A 15720-nucleotide genomic window follows, 5' to 3' on the forward strand; every position below is an offset into this window, starting at 1 on the left:
CTCTCAACCTTGTTAAGGAGAGATAGTACTTCCGGAGACTCTCAGATCATCTCTCTCTCCTTTACGAAAGGAAATCAGAATCACGCAAAAGTTTATATGAAAGATGCATAGCTATACTGGCTCATTAATCACATTATTCGCAATTTTTTGGCTTTTCTTGTATCCAGAAGATAATGTTCTTAAATAAAAGAGTTTATCCTTCGTTGCACATTTATTATCATTATTCAGAAGATGGACCCTCATCATATGCAGCAAGCCCCCACAGGGGCCATTGACTTGACATTCAAGCTTTCATCAAAGAATATTCTCGTGTTCATTCAGAAGTAACAGAAGGTAAATACAGAAAGAGGGGATCAGTTATTAGAAAAACAGATAAATTAGCAAATGAATAAAAAAAATTAATAAAGCACAAGTAAATTATTATACAAGGAGAATTGTATTAAGGTAGTAATGCATTGTATCTTCGCTTTAACTTCTGAAGTTTCAGTTGCATATCCTCAGTAGGGAGACTGTTCCACAGTCCAGGGGTGTGAGGAATATAGGTCCTCTAGAACTGAGAAATTCGACTGCGAGGCACATTTACAGCATATTGGTGCTGCGCAGAGACCTCCTCTTTTGCATTTGAGTACGAAATGATGACAAGTGCGGAGCAGCCAAAGGTTAACCCTGTCTAGGCGTTCCAGATACAATCTGCTTAAACTCAATATTGCAGTGGGATTAACCGTTGCATTAAAGCTTCGTTACTTCTTCTGTTGCACAACTAGGAAAGATTTTCATCTTCTAGCTTCACTGAGATCTGGTGAGCGAGTTAGAGCCCAATGCGGATATTATCCCTTGAGATACTTGTATTGTTAAATGTTTCCCCCTGATTTCATGCGAAGTACACTCGACAGAGATTAGTCGACTGTTTGTGATTTCTCATATTTCAACACCGAGGAGGTTAGTATGTATTTCTGTTGAAATAACAAATAGATACGTTCATTTGGTTTGTAATTTTGTTGAAAAATATGCCAATTAAATATATATATATATATATATATATATATATATATATATATATATATATATATATATATATATATATATATATATATATATATATATATATATATAGTATATTAAGTATATAAATAATAACAACTTCATGCCAGCCCTGTCAGAGTTGATATTCAGCTCGGTGGTCTGGTAAAACTATTTAATAATAATAATAATAACAATAACAATAACAATAATAATATTTCAAACCTTATATATTGCCTGAAATTAAATTTATTTATATATATTGTTAATTTTTTTAATGACAATATACAGGAAATTATTGTGCTATATATAACTGTAAATATTAGATGTAAACTATATCATAGTAAAGAATTTATAATACATAGCATAGGTCCATCTCGCCAAGTAAGGGGCTATAAACAATTCTCCTTATATTCTAGTAATTTACCAACAATTTTATCTATTTATTGATTAATTTGTTAATCTAGTTTTTGTTTTCTAATAACTGATCTCTTCTTTCTGTATTTCCTATTACCTTCCTGTAACTTCTTTCAAATGAACTGTAATATTCTTTGGAAGCTTGAATTTCTAGTCAGTGGCCCCTGCGGGCTTGTTCCATATGAATAAGGTTCATCTTCTGAATATAATAATAATAATAATAATAATAATAATAATAATAATAATAATAATAATAATAATAATAATAATAATAATAATAACAATAATAATAATAATAATAACGGAAAAATGCTCACAGTAGTATGAGCCTTGAAATGGAGAAGTAAATCCTCAATTAAGCATGAGTACAATTATAATTAAAAATAAATCTTCTACAAAGAACTTTCAGGAATCTGTTCGAATTGAAGATTCCCTGAAAGTTCTCGGCATAGATTTATTTCTAAACATATCTGTACCTATGCATAACTGTGGATTTGTTACTCGAATAATAATAATAATAATAATAATAATAATAATAATAATAATAATAATAATAATAATAATAATAATAATAATAAGAAATGGTAGTGGTGCAGAAATATATATTAGAAGTACATTTGTATAAGTATATATATATATTAGAAATATATATATATATATATATATATATATATATATATATATATATATATATATATATATATATATATATATATATATATATATATATATATATATATATATATATATATATATATATATATATATATATACAATATATATATATATATATATATATATATATATATATATATATATATATATAAAATATATATATATATCATCATCATCATCCAGGTGCCATATCCCCAAGGACGTCGGCAATCATGGCTCGCCACTCCTCTCTATTTCTGGCTCTCTGCAGCAACTGAGCTGCAGACATTCTTCCTACAGTCATTCTCACCAATCCATCCATATATTTTTGTCTAGGTCTTCCTCTTGGCCGACTTCCATTGATTTTACCAGTGAGAGAGAGATGTTCTAGTTCTTGTCTTCTCACTATGTGACCCACAAATCGCATTTGTCTACCTCTCACTGAAGCCAAAAGTTCTCTCTCAATGCCTACTCTCTCTAATACCTGCTTATTAGTTTTCCTTTCTGTCCATGATATTTTCAGCATCCTTCTCCAAAACCACATTTCTGCAGCCTGTAACCTCTCCTCATCTGCCTTCCTCAAGGTCCAAGTTTCACAGCCATACAACAATACAGACCAAACAAAACATTTCACAAATCTTCTCCTAAGATTCATCGATATTTTTGAGTTGGTGACTAATCTCTTTATCTTACCAAATGCATCTTTTGCCATGGATATTCTCTTCCTGATCTCTTTTTCGCATTTTCCATCACTTGTGACAGTGCATTCTAAATAATTGGAACTATCGGTTTGTTTAACTGTTTCAGCATTAATTCTTATATCTGTTCTTGGGGGATTTCATCTTTGGAGATAACCATAACTTCTGTTTTCTTAATATTTATTGACAGACCTCTTTCTCTGCTTGACTCGTGTAAAGTACTGACTAAAGCTTGAAGTTTATCATGAGAGTCTGCAACAAGTGCTGTATCATCAGCATATCTGATATTATTAATATTGACTCCTCCAACCTTAATTCCTTCCATATCTCTGAGATCTCTCATTATCATTTCACTATATAAATTGAAGAGATCAGGTGATAACACACAACCCTGTCTTACACCTCTCTTGATGTGCCGAGTCTCTGATTCGTCATTTTCTACTTTCACTGATGCCTCTTGATTCCAATATAAATTCGTTATCAATCTCAGATCTTTCCCATCGATATTTATCTGTTCCAATATCCTTATAAGGTCTACATGTCTAACCGGATCAAAAGCCTTTTCATAGTCAACAAAACAAATATATAGATCTTTTTTCACTTCTATTGCTCTCTCCACCAACATTCTCAAAATAAAAATTGCATTTCTTGTCCCTTTATCTCTCATAAAACCACTCTGTTCATTGCCAATCTCTGTGAGTATCTTATTTCTTATTCTATTCAAAACAATCCTTAATATTATTTTTGTGATCTGACTCATGATACTGATAGTCCGGTGTTTATTGCACTCAAGTGTTCCTGGTATTTTTGGCATTGTGATAAATGTTGATTTGTACATCTGTGTTGCAGGCTCTCCATCTTCATATATTCCTTCCACTATTTCCATTAATATATCAATGATGTATTCTCCCAGTGCTACCAACATCTCTGCTGCTATTCCATCATCACCTGTTGCTTTATCGCTTTTCATTTGTTTTAAAGATGCCTCTATCTCTGATCTGATTATACTTGGTCCTTCTCCGTTGTCATTGAAGTCTAGATGTTCTATTCTATCATCATCAAACAATTCTCCAATATATTCCGTCCATCTTTCCAATATTTCTTTTGACTCCATTACTATGGTTCCATCCGCTTTTTTGATACCAGTGCTGATACTTCTCTTCTTCTTAAAAGTAATTTCTTTCACCTTATCATACTTTCTCCGTTCATCCCTTTATCCAAATCTTCTACCTCCTCACAAATCTCATCCATCCATTTCTCCTTTGCCTTGTGCATTCCTCTTAATAGTTCTATCCAGAGCTCTATATCTATCTTCATTTTTACCCTTCTGTTGCCTTCTTTCATCCATCATTATCAAGATATCTTCTGTCGTATGAAAGTTCTTGATGAATCGTCAATTATAATTGACTTTTTTGATACACTCCTGGATGAAATCACAATGAATAATTGTGCAAATTTTAGAATTACAAGTGATGATGTAATGAAAGGTAACTGGTTACCTAGTTGCAGTGTAAAAATGCCTCAACAACAACATAAACAAGAATGTTTAAACTTGTTCAAATCTTTATATGCTAATATAGGATTTTTTAATTGGAATGATTGTAATAACAAGTTGCTTTTTAATCATAATGTTATTTGTTATGATTTGACATACCAATTTTATATTTATTGCCACAGTTTAATTAATGGTAAATGTAAAATTGGATTGATACATAATGATAAAATTCGTCATGACATTATTTTGTCAAATTGTGGATTGGAGATTTTTATAAAGGGCTTGAAGACTATTGTAAAAAACAATACACAGTCTTTACCTCGTTTCAACTTTTATAATCTCTTATTTTTAAGGCAAATTTGAAGCGAGTAAATGAACTCGTATATATATAAAATAATAAAATATTCATATATATATACCTATAATAATAATCATAAGAAAACATTTTCAAGTATCTATCTATTTATAATATAAAAAAACATTTCAAATGTTTTATATATAGTTACTTATTTCATTATTATTATGTTTTACATATAATCTAATAAAAAATATGAAAATTTGCCAAATCTATATTTTACCCTTAATTTTTTTATATTGTACTTTATATATATAAATTTACATTATATATATAAAAGATATAAATTGTTAAAATTTATAAAATTGTTAGATGTTGATACTGCCTGGGAAAAGGATTATGAAGAATTGAATGATTGGTTACAAAATTTAAATAAAAAAACAATAAAAAAAAATGGGGAGGAGAAAATCCGTGTAAAACTACAAATACGGCATTTTATGTGCAACCGAAAGATAGAAATTCCCCCTCAATATGTAGAAAAATAAGTCAACAATATTGCGGTGAAGATGATAAAGATAGAATGGTTTTAATTCAAATTCCTGATGATGAATCAAATTTTTTCGCTAGTAATGGCACGCAATTATTGCCTGGAGAATCATATTGTATTTATAAACCATCATCTACGCAACAATATAAAAAGTGTAATGAAACTTGGGGATTTTGGAAATATTCTTCCAAGGATCAAAAATGGATTTGTCATTCCAAAGTTCCGGGTGTATATAATGCTGAACTGGACGTTTTTGATCCCTGTCAGCGCGAAGATCCTAATGGAAAATTTTTGATAGATGGTAAGATTGTATTACCTCAAGATATACCCTTAAAATTTACCCCTGAAGATTTTTATTCTACTGATTTTCAATTAAAATGTGAATGTCAATGCAATAGACGTGGTGGATATATATTTAATCCTACTTTAAGTCGTACAAGTTGTTATAAAGATCCGTGTTTATTAGAATTAACCCCCTTTGCGGCCGCTAATGGGTTAGATTTTATATCTGGTACTTGCGATTGTGGTGAATATTTTACAAATCTATTAAATAATCCTAAAAATCCTTGTACCGCTTGTCCATTTGATTCTCCTTTTTACGATTCAAAAAATCACGAATTGACAGTATATGTAAAGTGTTATGATGAATCTTCTTCAAGTACTGGCATTGATTCAAAAAAAAGATTTGGAATTATACCTTGTTCAGATGATGGTGATAAATTACGTGGGTGTACAAAATCTATTATTAAAGTTAAACATATTAAAGATCCTGAAAATGTAACGTTTGAGGAAAGGCTAGTAGGGTGGTAGTCTTTTTTTAAAATAAATCTTTAAAATTTAAAGCTATTAAAATACCGTCTGTAGTATATACTCGACCATCATATGCGATATAAACTGATTTGGTACAATGCGTTAATTTAATGGTCGCATATCCATATAAAGAAACTTCGTTGATTAAATTATTACGAGAAATTATAGCTGTGTTGATAAAAGCCTTTCTATCCATTCCTTCTAAAAAACACATTTTTGCTTCGTGGGATATTTCTCCTACTATTTGCCATAAATGATCTAAAGAAAATCTGGAGGCATTTGAATCTATAATTTCACTAATCCCATTGTGAATGGGAATTTTTTTATTATATATTTCACGAATAAAGTGTAAATAAGTTGGATGTGGGTGACATAAAAAAGATTCAAAATCTTTAAATGTAATTGTTGAAACAGTTTTTGTATCCCAGGTATGATGACATATTTTTCTTAGTTTACAAAAAAAGTCGTAAGCTTTTATCGAACCCTCCTTTTTAGCCATTTCAAAAATGCCTTGATGTATTTGATCCGCTTTATTTATAATTAATTGATATATTTCTAATTACTATTTAAATAAAATATATAATTATAATAAGTACGTATTAATTATGTTAAATTTTAAGTGAGTGGGGAAGATTTCTTCGGGGTATGTTTCCTAAAGAGTCGTCAAAAACTTGTTTAAAAGATTTTTTCCATTAAACTTTGTATATAATTCTATTATTTTTAAATAATTTCTGTGTTTTTATTTTTTATAGTGTGTTTACTTTGGTTTGAAAGTTTGATCCTTGCTTGTTCCTCTGTTTCAGGAATAATTTACATGTAAGTGAGTGCTAGATAATTGTAATCAATAGATTTGTTTAGTCAGGTTTCAGTATATGTATTTGGTTTTGGAGAAATCCTTTAATCCAGTAATTCCAGTAATTTCAGGTTAAATTTGTGCCAACATCCGCGGTCAGACTGGGAGTAAATATGGAGGGAGAAAGGTTATTGGTTGCGAGAATATGTATTTGCGAGTTTCTTTTTTTGTAGAGTTAAGAGGTGAAATTTATAGTTCGATAGTAAAGTTGAATCTTGTTGATTTTCTTGGAGGCCATTGAAGTTTAGGTTTAAACCAGGATTAGATACCCGGTTATACTAGACTTTAAGTTTATTACTTGATTAGTATCAGTTATGAGCTTGAAATTTAAAGGATTTGGCGGTATCCAAGTCTAGTTAGAGGAACCTGCCATTTAAACGATATGCCACAAATGATCTTACTTTGTCTTGTTAAACAGTATGTATACCGCCATTATTAGGTGGTGTATTAATATAGCCATTAGAATTAATTTATATTAAGTATATTAGGTCAAGGTGCAGCCCATGACAAAGATATAGGTGGGTTACAGTGTATTATATGTATACGGATGGACTTTTGAAATAGGGTCTTGAAGGTGGATTTAATTGTATTTCTTTTTTAATATGTTAGATTGATAGTAGCTCTAGGATATGTACACATCGCCCGTCGCTCTCATTCTTTAAAGTGAGATAAGTCGTAACATAGTAGTTGTATTGGAAAATGCATCTAGGAGTATGAGTTGTAGCTAATGTTCAAGCACTCCACTTACTTAATAGTTGTTTATTATTAGTGGGGCTTGTGTGTAGTTTAGTTATATAAAAAATTAATTGATTTTGTTGATTAGTATTCTGTAGAATTTTGTTATTGAGGTTATAGTTAATGAGTACAGTGATGGAAATTTTATTGAATTAGGTTAAAGTAGTGTTGAGTTTTCGTACCTTTTGTATCAGGGGTGAACTAAATTAGCATACTAGTTATGGAGTCCCGAAACAAAGAGAGCTAGATTTTGTTGCTTTTTTACGTGGTAAAGTGATTTGTAATGAGTCTCTAGTGGTGATATGTTAGTCGATCTTTGTATATCTGGTTTTCCGTTAAATGAATTTAATTTTGTGTCAAGTTAAAGTTTAATTTGATAGTTATGATAGGAGGAATGAGCTTCTTATCTGTTGTTTTGTCAAGCGTCTTATTAGTTGTCATTTGAGGTGGGCTTAAAATCAGCCATCTTTGTATAACGTTAAAGTAATATTGAGGTTTTTTTATTTTTATAAGATGTTTGCTTTTATTAGCGGGAAATGTCATTTATTGATTAAGTGGCAGTTAAAATGTTTATATAAGTAAAATTGAAGTTAATTTTTATTTTTGAGTGTTATTTGTTTTTTAAACAGTTTGAAATGCGCTTAGAAGGAACTCGGCAAATTTTGTCCCCGCCTGTTTATCAAAAACATGTCTGTGTGAATTAGTTATAAAGTCTAGCCTGCCCACTGATTTATTTAAAGGGCCGCGGTAATTTGACCGTGCGAAGGTAGCATAGTCAGTAGTCTTTTAATTGGAGGCTTGAATGAATGGTTGGACGAGGGACAAGCTGTCTCCTTGGCAGTGTTTGAATTTAACTTTTGAGTGAAAAGGCTCAAATTGTTTAGGGGGACGATAAGACCCTATAAAACTTGATATAATTTGGGCTTAACTTGCGATGTAGGTGAAAAGTAGTTTCGTCTGGTTTATATTTCGTTGGGGAGATGAAGATATAATGTGTAACTGTCTATTTAATTTTATAGCATTAATTAGAATTTTATCCTTCTTTGGGGATTAGGAGAATAAGTTACTTTAGGGATAACAGCGTGATTTTCTTTGAGAGTTCTTATCGACAAGAGTAGTTGCGACCTCGATGTTGAATTAAAATTTCAGCTAGGTGTAGCCGTTTAGCTGGTGGGTCTGTTCGACCTTTAAAATTTTACATGATTTGAGTTCAAACCAGTGTGAGCCAGGTTGGTTTCTATCTTTTAGTGGTTAAAAAATGGCTTTAGTATGAAAGGATTGAGCTTTTGGGATAATCTTTGTGTAAGATAAACTTTAATGGATTGCCTTGGCAGATTAGTGCGTCGGATTTAGGATCCGTTAATATAGTGATTACTATAGGCAATAGGAAGAGGTCCTTTTGTGCTTTCTTTCTGTGATAATTTTGATTGAGTTGGTTAGTTATCTAATTTTAGTGATTTTGGTTTTGGTTTCTGTTGCTTTCTTTACATTGCTTGAGCGTAAAACCTTAGGTTATATCCAGATTCGTAAGGGTCCTAATAAAGTAGGATATGCTGGTTTATTGCAGCCTTTTGCTGATGCTGTTAAGTTATTTACTAAAGAGCAAACTTTTCCTACCATGAGTAATTTTATCCCTTATTATTTATCTCCTGTGTTTAGGTTATTTATCGCTTTAGTTTGTTGGTGTTTAATGCCGTACGAGTTGGGATTGTTCTCTTTTGAGTTCGGTATCTTGTTTTTTCTCTGTTGCACGAGAGCAAAAGTGTATTCTACTATGGGTGCTGGTTGGGCTTCTAATTCTAAGTATTCTCTTTTGGGTTGTCTTCGTGCTGTTGCTCAGACTATTTCTTACAAGGTGAGTCTTGCTTTGATTCTATTAAGCATGTTGTTTTTGGCTGGGGGCTTTGATTTGAGACTGTTTGAGAGATATCAGCGTTGTTGTTGGTTTTTTATTTTAGGATTTCCCTTGGCTTTGTTATGATTTGCTTCTTGCTTAGCTGAAAGTAACCGAACTCCTTTCGATTTCGCGGAAGGCGAATCTGAGTTAGTGTCAGGGTTTAATACCGAATACAGGGGAGGTGGATTTGCTTTAATTTTCATAGCTGAGTATGCCAGGATTTTGTTTCTGAGAGCTCTTTTTTCTATTATTTTCTTAGGGAGTGGACTTGTTTCCTTACTGTTTTATGTGAAAATTATGTTTATTGGTTTTTGTTTTGTGTGGGTGCGTGGTGCTTTACCTCGGTTTCGTTACGACAAGTTGATGTATCTTGCTTGAAAAAGGTTTCTCCCTGTAGCCTTAAATTATCGTATTTTTTTTATAGGGTTGAAGGTCTTTTTAGAAGTTACCCTAGTATAGCTTTGTAAAGAAATTAGGATAGACTATTAAGAGATTCGAACTCTTGTTGGGTGCTTTCAAAACACTTGTCTTCCTAAAGATGAATAGTCAGTCTATAAGTTTATCTCATACAACCATTGCTTGCGGGTTAATAATGAAGAACGAGAAATATAAGACTGTTAAGATCTGTCCTGTGAGGATGTAAGGGTCTTCTACTGGCCGAGCACCGATTCATGTCAATAAAATTACGATTCTAATTATAGATCAGAATAAGATTTGTCTGACTGGGTAGAAGGCTAATCTTCGGAATTTGTTTTTATGTGTAAATGGTAAGATGAATAAGATGGCTACTGATATCACCAAGGCGATAACTCCTCCTAGTTTATTGGGGATTGATCGTAGAATTGCGTAAGCGAATAAGAAATACCATTCTGGCTGAATATGAGCAGGGGTGACTAGTGGGTTGGCTGGAATGAAGTTGTCTGGGTCTCCCAGGAGATAAGGATCGAGGAGTGTGAGGATGATTAGGGCGGCCAGTGTGACTACGAATCCTACGATGTCTTTGAACGAGAAGTAGGGGTGAAAGGGGATTTTTTCTAGTTGTCTGGAGATTCCTAGGGGGTTGTTAGACCCTGTTTGATGTAAAAATAAAATATGGACTATAGAGGCAGCTGCGATAATGAATGGGAACAGGAAGTGGAAGGTGAAAGATCGTGTTAGCGTTGCGTTACTTACTGCGAATCCCCCTCAAATTCATTGTACTAAGTCTGTTCCTACAAATGGAATTGCAGATATTAGGTTGGTAATTACAGTGGCCCCTCAGAATGATATTTGTCCCCAGGGGAGTACGTATCCTAGAAAAGCTGTTGCTATGGTGAGAAATAAAATAATTACCCCAACCGATCAGGTGTGCATGTATAAGAATGATCCGTAGTAGATGCCTCGCCCGATGTGTCTATACAAGCAAATAAAGAAAAATGAAGCGCCGTTGGCGTGGACTGTTCGAAGGAGTCATCCATAGTTTACATCTCGGCAAATGTGAGCTACTCTTGAGAATGCTAAATCTACATTTGCTGTGTAGTGTATGGCTAAAAATAATCCTGTTGCGATTTGAACTATTAAGCACATACCTAGAAGAGAACCAAAATTTCATAGAATAGAGATGTTGGCTGGGGTAGGTAAATCAACCAAGGCTCCGTTGGCGATTTTAAATAGGGGGTGTGATTTTCGTATTGGTGCTGTCATTAGGATGTTCGGAGGGGCCCAGAAAAAGTTGATCTTAGTTTGACTACAACGATAAGGGTTAATAGAAGATACAAGATGATTATTCCTGTGAGTGTGGCTGTAGTGGGGTTGTACATGTGCCTAATTGATATTTGTGTTGATTGTATATCTTCGAGGCTTCTTAGGAATGAGAGCTCTGCAGAGTCTTTAGTTGGAGTTATTATTTGGTCTGTGAAAGGCAGAATGAGTGTTACTGATAGAGGTAAAGTAAAAGCTGAAATTATTTTAATTGACAGCTTGAACGTTTCGTTTGAGGCAAGAGAGGCTACGTAAATGAATAAAACTAGTGTGGCTCCTAGAAAAATCAAAAATAGAATATAAGAGAATCATATGAATTTTGATAAAAGGCCTGCAGATACACAGATTAAAATAGTTTGGAGGATTAGTGTTAGTCCTATGGCGAATGGGTGTGTCATGCGAGTGAAGCAAATTGAAGAGGATATCAGTAAAAAAGAAGACAGAAGCAATGTGTTGATGCAGAAAGTAGTTTATGTAAAATATTAGTTTTGGGGACTAAGGATGGGAGTGATTTCTTCTTTCTGAGCTTCAAGAACAGTAATTCATCTACGGTTTACAAGACCATTATTTTATTTAAACTATTGAAACTAATGACAATTTTCAATTTTTGACTCTACGTTCCTTTGTTCTGTTTGTGTTGTGGCTTGTTGGCTTTTGTGGGTAAGCGGAAGCATTTATTAAATGTACTGTTGAGTTTAGAGTTCATTATAGTAAATATTTTTTGGTTTATGACTCAGGCTTTCGGTCACCTAGGGGGGGATTTGTATTTTGTGTTGTTTTTTCTTACTCTTGCTGCTTGTGAGGGGGCTTTGGCTTTAGCTCTCCTTGTTTCTATCGTTCGTAGCCATGGCAGTGATAATTTTGGGAGTTTTAATGTTTTAAGATGTTAAAGTTTATTTTGATGGTTTTGTTGATAACTTTGGTGGTTGATAGATGGTTAGCTGTGCAGGTATCTTTATTTGTGGCCAGTTTTGTATTCGGGGTCTATTCACTTAATGGGTTCTCTTTTTCTTGTTTAGGTCTTGGGTTTGGCTTGGACTATATCGGGTACATTTTAATTTTACTGAGTTTTTGAATTATGGCTCTTGTTGTCAGAAGAAGACAGAAGGTTGAAAATTTTAAGGATTTTGACAGGGTGTTCCTGTTGGTTAATGTATTCTTGTTATTGAGTTTGGTGCTAACTTTTTCTTGTCTTGATTATTTAATATTTTATGTATGTTTTGAAAGTTCTTTAATTCCTACTATAATTTTAATTCTAGGATGAGGGTATCAGCCTGAGCGATTGCAAGCCGGTTTGTATATGTTGTTTTACACTTTGTTTGGGTCTTTGCCTTTATTAATTTCTATTTTGAGTCTGTATAGAGGTAGAGGCTCTGTGACTTTTGGCTTGTCTTTGGTTCCTGATTGCAGGGTGAGGCTACTGGGGGTTTGGTATATTTGTAGGATTATAGCTTTTATCGTTAAGCTTCCAGTTTATTTAGTTCATTTGTGATTACCTAAGGCTCACGTGGAGGCTCCGGTAGCTGGGTCTATGATTTTGGCTGGTGTTTTGTTAAAATTAGGTGGGTACGGTTTGGTACGTGTGTGTCCTCTTTTTGTTCATTCAGCTGTAACTTTCAGGTGATTGTGGGTCTCGGTGGGTCTATTAGGGGGAATTTTTGTAAGTTTCATTTGTCTACGTCAGACTGACATCAAGGCTTTAATTGCTTATTCTTCTGTGGCACATATGGGGTTGGTATTATGCGGCCTTAGTGTTTTCAGGTGGTGGGGGTTATCTGGTGCTGTTTCTGTGATGGTGAGTCATGGCCTTTGTTCTTCCGGTTTATTTTGTTTGGCTAATATGGTGTATGAGCGTCTGGGAAGACGAAGGTTGTTGGTTAGAAAGGGTTTACTTAACTTTATGCCTACTATGGCTTTGTGGTGATTTTTACTGAGAGCTGGTAATATAGCTGCGCCTCCCACAGTTAATTTATTAGGTGAGATTAGTCTTATTTTAAGTGTAGTTTCTTGGGCGTTGTTGGCGATGCTTCCGGTCGCTCTCCTCTCTTTTTTAAGAGCTGCTTACAGGCTTTATATGTTTTCTTTAAGTCAGCATGGGAAATATTTTAGAGCTTTGTTTTCTTGTTGTTCTGGTAAGGTTCGGGAGTATTTAATTTTAATGCCTCATTGATTGCCTTTAAATATTTTAGTGTTGAAAGGTTCGATTTTGGTTTGTTAAAAGCTTAAATAGTTTAAATAAAATGTTGGTTTGTGGGTCCAACGATATAATTTTTTATTTTAGGCAGTGTTGTGGAATAATAAAATGAATTTAAGGAGCATAGTGTTTTTGTTGGTCGTGTCTGTTGTTAGTTTAGTTACTTCTTTGAACTTGCTTTTTTCTGGTTGCTGTTACTTCTTGGACTGAGAGTTGGTTAGGATTAATAGGGCTAGCGTTGAAATGGCTTTAATTGTTGATTGAATGTCAATGATGTTTATATCTTTTGTTTGTTTTATTTCTTCTATAGTTTTATTCTATAGGGGCGGTTATATGTCTGGGGATTATAATATCGGACGTTTCATGTATCTAGTTTTAGGATTTGTTCTCTCTATGCTTTTATTAATTATTAGTCCCAATATAATTAGTATTTTGTTGGGTTGAGATGGTTTGGGGTTGGTGTCTTATGCGTTAGTCATTTATTATCAGAATGAAAAATCTGCTGGTGCTGGAATGTTGACTGCTTTATCAAATCGGGTTGGTGATGTTGCTATTTTACTTAGTATCTCTTTGATGTTGAGTTTAGGGGGCTGGAATTTTTATTTTTATGTCGGTGGAGAGTCCATCGCTAACAGATATGTTATTTTTTTGGTTGTGTTAGCGGCTATGACTAAAAGAGCTCAAATTCCATTTTCTGCTTGACTTCCTGCTGCGATGGCAGCTCCGACCCCTGTTTCTGCTTTAGTCCATTCTTCGACACTAGTTACTGCTGGGGTTTATCTTTTAATTCGGTTTAGTCCCAGGTTGATGTCTTCTTTTGCTAGAACTTTATTGCTTTTGTTAGGGTGTTTGACCATGTTTATGGCTGGGTTAGGAGCTAATTTTGAAACTGACTTGAAGAAGATTATTGCTCTTTCTACTTTAAGTCAATTGGGTGTAATAATTACTATCTTAAGGCTGGGCTGGGCTACTTTGGCTTTTTTTCATCTCTTAACTCATGCTTTGTTTAAAGCTCTTTTATTTATGTGTGCTGGGTCTATTATTCATAGGGTTGGGGATTATCAGGATATCCGAATAATAGGGGGTTAGTTAATTTTATGCCTATTAGGGTGATGTACATTAATTTGGCCAATCTTGCTCTTTGTGGTTTTCCTTTTTTGGCTGGGTTTTATTCTAAGGATTTAATTTTAGAAGTAGCTTTTTTAAATCCTTTGAATGAGGTTTGTTTTTTATTATTGGCTTTGGCCACTGGTCTTACTGTTTGTTACAGATTTCGTTTGGTTTATTATAGGCTTAGTGGAGATTATAACTTGAGTTCAATTTCTTCAGTAAGTGATTCTGATGTCTTAATGACTTGACCTATGCTTGGATTGAGGGCTGGGTCTGTAGTGGGTGGAGTTGCTGTCTCTTGACTTGTGTTTCCAGCTCCTGTTATAATTTGTTTAACTCTTCCTATGAAATTGCTTGCTTTAATTGTTAGTTTAATTGGGGCCTTTGTTGGGTATATTTTGAATTTGATAGTAGAAAACTATAAGCTTAAGTCTTTAAGGTTGTATCCTGCGGTTGTGTTTTCTGGTTCCATGTGGTTTATACCCTTACTTTCTACTATTGGTGTTAGGCGGAAGATTTTAGGGGGCGGTTCTGTTTACTCTCAGTTAGGAGACGGTGGTTGATCTGAATATTATGGTGGACAGGGTATTTATAGAACTTTAATGAAATCTTCTGGTTATCTTCAATCTGTTCAGGAAAATAGAATTAAAACTTATTTGGTGATTTTACTGGTTTGATTAGTGGGATTACTTTTAATTATCTAAACTTAAGAAGCTTAATATTGTGAGCGTCACATTGAAGCTGTGGAGGAGGCAGGTTTGCCCTTGAGTGTTTTAAAAAGGATTGGTACCTTTAGCCCTACAATGAAAATGTAGTGTGTTAATTACACTATAAAAACCCAGGAATAAAGACGGAGTTTAACCGCCTGAGATTGAAGTTAGAAGCTTCCTCTCCTTCTTGTTTTTCCCTTAGTTAGAACTTGAGTTCAATGGTACCATTAACAGTGGTATACCTCTATTTGGTTTTAACTAATTAATTGAAGGTATATTTACCGGGGCCTAGGTCGAAACTAGGTGCGACGTTCGCTTTTCAACTAAGATCAGCTCCTTGGAGCACCTTATGAGTGCAAATCAAATATCATAGTTGACTATGATCTCTTACTCTGATCATTCTAGGGCTCCTTGTGCACACTCATGATAGAGTCCTAGGAGTAGGATAAGGAGAAAGAATAGGCCTGTTACAGTTCATGTTTTTACGTTTGCAAAGGCAATGATAGTGGTTAGGTGGAGTAAGAGGGTAATTTCCACGTCGAAAA

At 33.6% G+C, this 15720-nt stretch overlaps 1 protein-coding gene and 1 pseudogene across 1 annotated transcript; both read left to right on the forward strand.

The window, feature by feature from the left end:
* The first annotated feature begins 9142 nt into the window (after nt 1–9142).
* On the forward strand, nt 9143–9799 carry LOC136837887 (NADH-ubiquinone oxidoreductase chain 1-like; annotated as a pseudogene).
* Nucleotides 9800–13433: 3634 nt separating this feature from the next.
* Nucleotides 13434–15041, forward strand: LOC136837889 (NADH-ubiquinone oxidoreductase chain 5-like). The gene is given in 2 exon segments (XM_067102773.1): nt 13434–14439; nt 14442–15041. Coding segments are annotated over 2 exon segments (642 nt in total). The 5' UTR covers nt 13434–14069; the 3' UTR covers nt 14714–15041.
* The last annotated feature ends 679 nt before the right edge of the window (nt 15042–15720 follow it).

This window comes from Macrobrachium rosenbergii, unplaced genomic scaffold, assembly GCF_040412425.1.
Source record: "Macrobrachium rosenbergii isolate ZJJX-2024 unplaced genomic scaffold, ASM4041242v1 13875, whole genome shotgun sequence".
In the NCBI taxonomy this organism is placed as follows: domain Eukaryota; kingdom Metazoa; phylum Arthropoda; class Malacostraca; order Decapoda; family Palaemonidae; genus Macrobrachium; species Macrobrachium rosenbergii.